General features: G+C 38.3%; 1 protein-coding gene across 42 annotated transcripts in view; it reads right to left on the reverse strand.

The window, feature by feature from the left end:
* Positions 1 to 10,384, reverse strand: part of clasp2 (cytoplasmic linker associated protein 2) — a 65,252-nt gene that overhangs the window by 18,826 nt on the left and 36,042 nt on the right. For 22 of the 42 annotated variants that reach the window (XM_053492285.1, XM_053492279.1, XM_053492278.1 and 19 more), the window contains 12 exons: positions 9,498 to 9,643; positions 9,073 to 9,208; positions 7,699 to 7,769; positions 7,554 to 7,613; positions 7,377 to 7,454; positions 7,123 to 7,290; positions 5,692 to 5,732; positions 5,427 to 5,588; positions 5,106 to 5,126; positions 3,990 to 4,094; positions 1,636 to 1,662; positions 1,005 to 1,031 (listed from right to left, as the gene is read on the reverse strand). In XM_053492285.1, the coding sequence (XP_053348260.1) occupies positions 1,005 to 1,031; positions 1,636 to 1,662; positions 3,990 to 4,094; positions 5,106 to 5,126; positions 5,427 to 5,588; positions 5,692 to 5,732; positions 7,123 to 7,290; positions 7,377 to 7,454; positions 7,554 to 7,613; positions 7,699 to 7,769; positions 9,073 to 9,208; positions 9,498 to 9,643 (1,042 nt within the window). The remainder of the gene's footprint in view (positions 1 to 1,004; positions 1,032 to 1,635; positions 1,663 to 3,989; positions 4,095 to 5,105; positions 5,127 to 5,426; positions 5,589 to 5,691; positions 5,733 to 7,122; positions 7,291 to 7,376; positions 7,455 to 7,553; positions 7,614 to 7,698; positions 7,770 to 9,072; positions 9,209 to 9,497; positions 9,644 to 10,384) is intronic. The other 20 variants (XM_053492286.1, XM_053492301.1, XM_053492299.1 and 17 more) reach the window with 4 other exon arrangements.

Consider the following 10,384-nt stretch of genomic DNA (forward strand, 5'->3'; position numbering starts at 1 on the left):
AAACGCTGCTCTCTGGATGGTTTATGTTTGTGGCACCCATCGATGTGATCTCTAGAGACTGTTGTGTGTGAAAATTACAGGAGATCAGCAGTTTCTGAAATAGCATGGCTGACAACGACAACAACAACAAAGACCAATTGATATTTGTTTTTTTTATTGTAAGGCTTGATTTAAACCTAAACTGAAGATTCTGACCTGTATCTGCATTATTTTATAAACAATGCTGTTGACACATGACGGATGGCTGTTTGGCCAATTGCATGAATGAACTAACAAAGTGGATGGTGAGTGTATATACAATAATTTTTTTTTTATTATTTTCTCATGACTACTTGTGGTCAGTAGACAGAGATTCAGTTGAAAAAACACTGGAACGTTCCTATATAGAACAGACAGAACAAATACACACACACTACTTTGACTAATGAACAGCACAGAGAGAGAAACTAACAGTCACAATAACAAGTATTATTGAAAGCCAAAGTTTACTATATCTGTACTTTTATGACTAGGATGGAACTTGCACTACAGGAATTCACACACACATAAAAAATTTAAATAAAAATTATGCGGTGTCACCAAACGTAAAAAAAATAAAAATAATTATAATTAGATGTGGCCAGTGCACAGCAGAAATCTCTTCTAACACTAATGAACACACAAACATGGACCAGCTCCTCCAGACTTTTCTCTGCAACGCCAAATACAGTTCGTTTCCATCAGAAATGACTTCTATACAATGATTGACAAGATGCAAAAATTCGAGCAGAAATTTCTCATTGATTGTTATAGATCGTCACTAAGGCACTCAGAGCAAGCCAGGCAGAGAAGCTGTACAGTGTACGTGCAGCACCGAGTGCAAGAGTGGACAGTGAAATCCATGTGTCTCCATCAACCGTGAAGAAAAAGGAGGGTAGATCCCATTGGTAAGGTGTGTAAAAGAAGAAAAAGAAGAAAAAAGGGGCGAGTTCGGTGTGACAGGTAAAATACGTGGAAATTCTTACCACCAGAAGGTGTAGCAGACTGTGATCCTGAGTCAATAATCATGGGCCAAAATCATAGGAAGTGGAAGGAGAGCCGTGAGGCCCGTTAGGTAGAAGGAGGAGAAGCACATTAAAAACGAAGCAATTCATTATGAGCTAAAAAAAAACATGCATGTACAGTAGCTTGAGCAATCCAATGTATGAGTGAATCAAAATATAAGCCTAGACATAAAAAAGAGCAAATGTCAAGAGCGCACAGAGATTCAGAAAGCTGCCGAACGACACTGTGGTAAGCTGTGAAGAAAAATAAATAAATAAAGATGATGAAAGACGATGAAATCCCTAACAGACACTCTCGCACTTTATGATTCTCGACGTCACCGATGTATGCTTCTCTTTAAAGCAAAATGATTGCTTTTAATGCCTTATTTTAAAGTCGATGATGAGTCACACACACAAACGCACATTAATGTGTGAGATTGCAGGAATGTGTTTGGCTCTCAATTGTCCTACAGGCAGAAATGGACTCACACCAACACACCCAAGTGAATACCACACAGCATGCAGGTAACCACTCGCACACAAGCGCACTCTCTCCTTCTTACTCTCTCGCACACACTAACACACTCGCCAACACGTCAGACGAGGGTACCTGGCGTGCAATCGGAATCGTCGGAACCTAGAGGCACAGAAACAGTTGGAAGGAGCCGTGTGTTACATCCCGACAGCAGGATCGTACCACAGACACACACACTGTGCTTTTGAACAGAGTGTATGCTACAGCAAGCAGCACACACGTATACAGGAATCTTTAATAGTGTGTTAATCACTTGAATGTGCATGTGAATTTGAACTATTATATTAAAAGGTGTGTGTTTTTCGTTTGGTATGTCATGGCATCGTACTGGTTGTTGCACTGGTATGAGTGTATCAGGTTGAGCACTGCCAAAGGGATTTTTAAAACTTTTTTTTTAATCGACTGAGAATCGAGACTCTTCTATTCGAGCCTATTTAGGAGATTTTCTCATTTAAGTGTAAGGTAACAAAACCAATACGGGACAAGTGTCAATCCTACAGTGACTCTGACGTATGCAGCATTTAATCTATTTGAACAAACACCTAGTGCATTTGACTCCGTGGTGTAGTTTGTTTGTGCAGCCGGAACACAAACATCACACTATGCTGCGGACAGAACTGACAATAACGATTACAGAAAAAACTCTTATAATATTTCATGTACGATATTATTAATATTATTCATCAGTTTAAATTTCGAAACATACCAAATTTCAACAATACTTCCGCAATCCGAGCACAGCTTTGTGATCTTTGTACTTTGGTTTGGTTTATTGCACCACTGCCACACCCGGTCATATTTCTTATCGATGCATGAAACATTTTTACCTTTTTTTTTCCCTCTCTCAAACAGCAAATGAATCAAGAGTATCAATGTCAGTCTAAGCCAAACTCAAAAACCAAACTAACAGGCTTTGAATCGACCCATGGCATGGAAATTTCCTGCAATTTAGTAGTTAGTATAAAATACATTATACCTGACATATAAACAGCCAAAAAAAACGTGGTATTGGTGCTAAAAAGTAAAGTGCCTCACCTAGGTGAAAAATTAAGTTTTCAGATATGATCATATAACAATAACACCAATTTTCATAATACTCCCGAACCATGCTTTGTTTTTTGTAAATATGCATACACGTTTTTAGTTTTATCAGATAAAAAGAAACACACTTGCTAAATACAATTTTATGCCCTTTTATGTCTGTATTTTTTTTTTTTTTTTTTAATCAGCACCAATACTATGTTTTGGCTGAAAGTTATAAAAGGGGTGTCAACATTTTGTCTCCTGCATCTCATTTGAGAACAGCTATCGGTAGCAGTAATCAATCCTGTCTGCAAAAGAAAATCTACGAAGTACATAACCTTTGTGCTCGCTAATATGAAACAGTGCAACTGTAAACCTTTATAGTAGGTGCATCTAATTAAGTGACAGGAAGTTTACAGTACACTGTTCAAGCGAGTTACACTGCAGTTGCTTGTACCAGCGCAGCACCCACTACCATGTCAGTGTAAATGCTGGTGGTCATACGACAATCGTTTCCAGTGATAAATGCAGTAGGAATGTAGCTGAAAGTTTGCACACTTTAGTCAGTAATTGATCAGCAAAAATGTGACCTTATAAAATAAACAATAGCAGTTGATAAATGATACAAAGTCAAGTGTACTGAATAAACTGTTTGTTTGTATGAGTATGAGGTAGTCCCCGACTTATAAACATTTGAGTTACTAATATCTGCAGATTTGTAGATGTGAAAAAAAAAAAAGGTAGGTCATGTGTATTGTACAAATAATAGACACTGCAGTGTACAGATAATATTTACAATTATATATAATATTTTAATAAGTAAATGAATGTATAAAATGTCTGGTATATTGCATGTACTGTATGTGTGTGTGTGGGTGTGTATGGGGAGTTTTGGTTCGCAGGAGAAATGAGTCGGTCTCAGTGGTTTTAATGAATCAGTCCGGTAGCACGATGATAGAAAATGTCTGTCCCGTAAAGCTGTCCTGATGGTGAATAATCCTAATTTCGGGAAAATCTAAACAGGAGCTCACATTTCAATACAGTGAAAAACAGCTCTGAGAAAAAAAGGGCGCCCAGGATTCCTTTCGCAATTTAAAAGCGCATAGACAACACTGCTACATTTGACGTGTTGTTTTCTTAGGCGAGTTATGGTTTTTGGCCACATGATGGCAGTGTGTGGGAAGGGGACAAAATCAAGTGAATCGGTATGCTTTACATTGTATATTCTTGTCGAAGGCATACAAGATTCACTTTGTTGGACTTAAGAACAAATCCAATTTACAAACATGCTCCCGGAACGAAACCCGTTTGTAAGTAGGGGACTAAGTGTACACATAGACTGACCTGATGTGAGCACAACTTCATACAAGTGTCTGAATCACTGGTGTCCATGTGAAAGTACTTACGCTGGGACTGAGATACCATCTTAGTCCTGCTTCGGGCCCTCGAGTCCACCTGAGTGCTGCTCATTCCTGATGGGGTTGATAACGGCTGCTTAGTGCGCAGGCGACCTGAAAACGCAGACAAATAAAAACTCCAATTTGTTACCATCTCTTTAAAATCATTTAAAAAAAGTCTAAATACAAGTGCTATCAGGATTGTTTATGTTCTGTGACTCAAATGGTTACAGCTCTGGGTTACTAATCTGAAGTTTGGGGGTTTAAGCCCCAGTATAGCCAAGTTGCCACTGTTGCACCCTTGAGCAAGGCCCTTTACCCTATCTGCTCCAGGGGGCGCTGTATTCTGCCTGACCCTTCTCTCTGACCCCAGCATCCTAACTGAAATGTATGAAAAAATTTTTTTAAATAATGATAATAAATCCACTGTGCTGTAAGGCACATGTGACAAAGATTTAAATATCTGGTGGTCATTATTACCTCAGGACTAAAAACTGAAGACTGTATTAAAATCCAAACAATTTAGGACGCATAAACAAAAATATCCCCACTAACAAATCCTAGGCACAAGTACAGTGGCAGGTGTAATTCATTATGTAAATCCTTTTTTTTTTTTTTACTTTCTTGCTGGTAACCAGATAAATTTGGTGTTAGAGAAACAGGTAATTAGCACAAAGGTTAAGTAGGCAGATGGTCAATGAATTAAGAAAAAATAAATGTGCATAGGGGACTTCCAGATTAAGCTAATGAACGTAATTCACAATTCCAGTCTGAAGAAGCAAGTTCCGCTTCTCTCCAGTAGGGTGCAGCAACATTACAGTACAAACATGAAGCACAAAGAATAGGAGTAAAGGAGTGATATGGATTTGCACCAGAAAGCTGTGAAACTAATACGCGACACAGAGGTCCGTCTATGTATATAAGGTTTTCCCAATAGAGATAGCTAATTAACCACCAATAAAAGTCCACCAAGAAAGCATGAGAACATGATGACATGAATGCTAAAAGTGTGAATTAGGAAATAAGACCACAGAGAGAAGGAGAGAGAAAAAGAGAGAAGCAAGAATGGAAAAACGGATAAGCTAAAGCAGATGGCTGGACGGGATGTCTACAATTTGATCTTACCATCCTTATCAGAGGCATCATCTTTAAGCCAGAGAAGAGAGAGAGAGAGAGAGAGAGAGAGAGAGGGAGGAGCACAGCAAACCAGTTAGAGAGAGAGAAAGAGTATGCACTCAGATGAACACACAGTTCAGAAACATGCACACATATAACTTCAAAGAACACAGACACACTTCAGATTACTTAATTCCAAAGGAGTAAAACTGAAGAACACACTCCCATAAAGAAAAAGAAAGGAGAGATGTGTGAGTTTGTGAGGGAGGTGAAAGGGCGTTTCAGCTTTCAGTGTCCTAATAAGCGCCCTGAGTGTTTTTGAGCAGGTACCTAGTGAGGCATAGGTGCCCGGGGGTAAAGCTGTAGTGAGGCGGCCAGCTCCCGTCTGTCCACCGTGTCTGGCTTTAGCACTGGCTGCTGCATTTACATCCACATCACTTCTGGATCGCTGCAGGGAACCTGGTGAGCCTGATGACTTGGAGCCGACTGGAACTGAGAAATAAACACGTGGCATAAAAATGTGATCAATCTTGTATGAAATAAACTTTTAAAAGTTTTAAATGAAGAATCAGATGGTCTAATATAATCTACTCACCTCTGCCTGGAGCCGCTGACCATTTGGTGGTCAATGGTCGACTAAAGAATGGAAAAAAGGAAATCAGAAAAAGAAGGAATGGATCAGAATTATACAAATCTTTTCAGATCAGTTGCTGCTTTGCGACAATGACAGTTGTTAAAATAACGCTATACAAATAAAATTTAATTGAATAGTTTGGTACAATGGCCTTATTACTCTGGCCTTACATGTGTCTCACTATTCCCTAGAAGCCTGATGCTACTGATTCAAGGCATCTTGTTATTTGGCTCCTGCTTACAACTTCCATATCGGGTAACATACAATACACAATAAACACACAATAAAATAAAGTCAAATAATAAAATACTACCGCCCAAGAAAAGTTTCCTTGTACCGTATTTGTGTCGTCGTTATGCAGGCTGATGAATAAAACAGGCCAAATCTAAAAATGTGCAAATTCTGTACAAAATGTGCCAGCATAATCACAGAAACCCATTTAAGTCAGTTTTTCCCCACAGGTCTGAAATATATAGTGGAACGGGCCAGCATTACCCGCTAGCACAACAGTGGTCAACTACATGTAACACACCGTACGTAAAAAAAATAAAAAAATAAACACCTAACCATGCTTAGGTGTACAAACAGGCCCTTAAAAAAACTGAGCATTTTAAGACATTAAGGCATTACTATGTTTTAATATATAAAGGGGTCAGGATTGTGCAATATTGAGTGACATTATTTTAATAAACCATTAAAATTTCTGATCTTATGAATCTGTGCTTTTTCTTTGCCTGTGTGACCTTAACCCAAAACAGTTTGACTTTTTTTTTTTTAAACCAACTATACAAACATAAAAGCAACAAAAAAAAAGAAAAGAAAAAAAAAACGTTCAACTGTTTTGGGTTAAGGGTTAAGATTCATAAAATCTAAGTTTTAATGTTTTTTCCCGTTGCTTCTGTGACCAAAAAAAACAAAAAAACAAAAACCTAACAATATTGTTACTTTTTTTTTTTTATTTACATTTTTGCGGCGTCATTCAAACCTAATTTTTGAAAGTGTTTATGTAGGGGGGCAATCCATGGCAGGGGGGCATTTTAAAGATGTAGCATAACGAGAACAGACCACTACTAGTTAATCGATTGCAGATGACATCGTTCTTCTGAACAGATTTTTGAAAAGGTTGGGCGAATATACTTGGGCAGCCCGCACTATATGTGATCATTAAGGAAAAAGTTATTTCTTACAATTATTACATTTAATGCAAATTTAGTTTAATCAATGTCAAGCCTAGCTTTATCCTTATTGTCATTAACATGTCTGTGTTTTTAAGCAAACTAACAACAGCTTTACTGTGGTCACTGGAAAAATACCCCCTAATAATAATTTCTGTCTAGAAAAATTGCCTAATGATATGCTTGGTGAAGTGTCCTGTGCGTGCTTGCTCCTTACTTTAGACTTTCCTGCGAACTGGAGGAGGAGCGATCAGATTGCGGGAGTGACGCCACGCTGCCCGAGCTCTTCAGACAAGACTGAAGCGTCTTCTGATAGGACGATTCTAATGAGTTGTACAGAGACTCCGCCTCTGTGGGGAAATGAGACCGCAACCCCCAATAGGCCCTGAGAGGGAAAAAAAAAAAATCTATATTAATACCAAATCAGGAAATATTGATCATTTAAAGTCCATTGAAGTTATGAAGCCGTACTTTCTGGCCTCCACTCGAGCTTCTGAGTCAGCATCTCTAATTCCCTTCTTTATGCTGTCCACCAAAACCGTTGCATGCCTGAGAAGTACAGACAGACAGAGAGAGAGAGAGAGAGCATAAGGAAGTGCTATAGAAACATAAAAAAATAATTCCCTGTAGCTCTGCTTATCTGTATACCTCTCCAGAGAGTGAGTCTGCCACTCCTGCAGGAGCAGATCCAAGAACTCATAACAACGTCTGAGGGAGGAGTGAGAGAGTTACTAATGAGGTAATTGCACATGATTAGTGTTTCAGCACATAATTGGTGTTGAGTGGCACTCACCTCCTTACAGCAACGGATTTTGAGGTGCAGTTTCCTGTGATGAGAGGAATCAGACGGGGAACGTGTGTGTGCTGCAAACAAAAACAAACAGTCAATATCTATTAAATCGTACATGAACGGTTGACCATTCAAATTTTTTCGTTGCTACTATATGTATATGCTTTAACATTGTATATCTGTATTATAACTTTATTGTCTTAACATTTTAATTAGTTTTTGTTCATTTTTGTTCATACTTGGATTTGCTCTCCTAATTCTCTCACTCTCTGGGTGGTCCATCGCTGTCTATTAATATTCTATAACAGCATCTCTGACATCTGTTTTAAATACTATAACTTGTATAACAACGGCTAGTCCAAAGGGACTTATAGCGGAACATCGACATTTTAGACAATTTAATTCGTTCTGGATTTGTATTGTGATACAAATTTCCTCATAAATAATGTAAATGAAGATAATCTATTCCAGCCGCCCAAAAATATTACCAATTTCCAACCCTGTAATCATATTTATTTGACTATAAAAACAACCAAAACATTGAAAAAAGACATGTAAATGAAGTAAAATACAAAAATAAATAGAAATTAATCCTTACTTAACCTTTATGATTGGCACCGGCTCCTTTTTTAGCGAAACTGAAAGCGGCTCCCTTTTCTTCTTGCTACCGACCTTGCTAACTTTTCCGGGACCCACGGCTCTATGTCTTTACTTAATCATGTGCAAAATGCAAAAATATCCCACAAAACAATAATGTAAAATCCTGCTTGGCTTTCCACTGACGCAAGCAAGTTTTAAACAGCTTCTGGACGTACAAATTAGCGCAATTAAGCCAACGGTCGTGTCTAATGGCAAAAATAATTTGTATGCTGATGCAAATTCCTTGCAAAATTTAAATTCTTAATGCCGAGGTTCCACCAGATATGGCAGATGTGATCTAAATCCGAAGATACATGTCTATTTCACGTCGATGTTAGAAACCAGTATCAGCACTTTAACCGCATTCTGTTAAGCGACGTATTGTGTCTTTCAGTTCCTCAATAAATGTGGCAAGCTTTTTTTTTTGTGTGTGTCCTATTAACTGAGAAAACATAAAGAAAAAACTATGGGAAAATAACTGTTTGAGGCTGCTAATAAATGAAAACAGGAACCAACTCGTCTGCGGCTGTTTCGCAACATTAAATCTAACTATGAAAGTGGTTAATTTATGACGTGTCATCCTTTAATATAGTAAAGACAAATCAAACACATACGGACATGCCATTGTCAAAAAATTATAAACTTTAGGTTGGCAACAGCCCTACTCATCAGTGCCGATGAGGAGTGCTTGTAGGAACATTTACATATCAAAAACTTTGAACACTGAGGTGTCCTCACCCGTATAATGATGCGAATTGCTGCAGTGCCAGAGGTTGCCATAATTTTTGCACAGTTGGGAATGAGATTAAACAACACAGGAACGATGGCCTCTGCTCCATGATCAAACCTGTTCCCCAACACCGTGGACAGGTGCCTAAAGAGAACAACAAAAAAATAACTATTTACACATACGCGCGCACACGCAAAAAAGGGTGCTGACAAACAGCTAACAAATCATAAAAAAAAAAAAAAAAAGTTCACTAATCTTATCCAGCATGCTTTTTTCCTCCTAGGTTGGTACATTTAAACAAATCAATTTCCTTGCACTTCCTTATGCTGTCACTTTTTTCGACCCCTTAATTAGGTGACTAATCGAGACAGGATCTCGACAGGCTGAGTAAAGCGGCAGCTCTAAAATAAAGCCTTTCTTTTCGGTCACTCACGCCACAGTGATGCAGGCCTCTCGCACCACCTGCGATCGCAGGTCTTTAGCTGAAAGCTTAAACGCTCCGTCCAGGAGCCGCAGGTGCTGGTAGAATGAGTCGTGGTTTATCGCCCCTGCGACCAGCAGAGAGCGGATCTTCTTCAACTGAAATAAAAAAGAGGGAGTTGAGTTAGCAAAGACTTAAAATATACTAAAACAACTAATGTAAAAAAAATATATAAATAAATGTAATTTTCAAAGACTGTACAACTTGGCATCCAACAGAGTAATACTTTGTCAGTTTTATAGCCTTCTAGGAAATCTGAAACTTACACCATGTATGCCCCCAAAGGTTTTCTCATGAAAATAAAAAAACTGTGTGGAAAAAAATGCTTCATACCTCAACTGCTTATGTTGTGGACCACAGTTAAAGAAACTGCCTTACACTGTAGATTGCAAGGACTAATAAGTGGACTCCATAACTGTGCAAAAAGTGGACTCCGAATAATAAGACTCCATAATACCCAGGACAGATTAAAATCTAACACTCGAAGGAGTGAAAACATCCACAAACATGCACAAGCAAGCACTTGTTATTCTCATTTAACATGAGTCGTGCAACTATCATAAGGGTTAAACCTTTATTATCCTAATTTTAGGAGGTTAGAAAAAAGTTATAAGAAAAAAAGCAAAACCCGCATGTCATAAGTTCATATGTTGACCTTGCAGTAAGTTACCTGCTCTGTATACAGTGAAACCTCGGATTATGAGTAACTCGGTTTACGAGTATTCCGCAAGATGAGCAAAGATTTTCAATCAATTTTGACTTGGAAAACGAGCATTGTCTTAGTTTACGCGCACCGAGTATCATGTATCATGCATGCGCTTCTTGATTTGATGCAGAGT

This window comes from Clarias gariepinus, chromosome 3, assembly GCF_024256425.1.
Source record: "Clarias gariepinus isolate MV-2021 ecotype Netherlands chromosome 3, CGAR_prim_01v2, whole genome shotgun sequence".
In the NCBI taxonomy this organism is placed as follows: Eukaryota; Metazoa; Chordata; class Actinopteri; order Siluriformes; family Clariidae; genus Clarias; species Clarias gariepinus.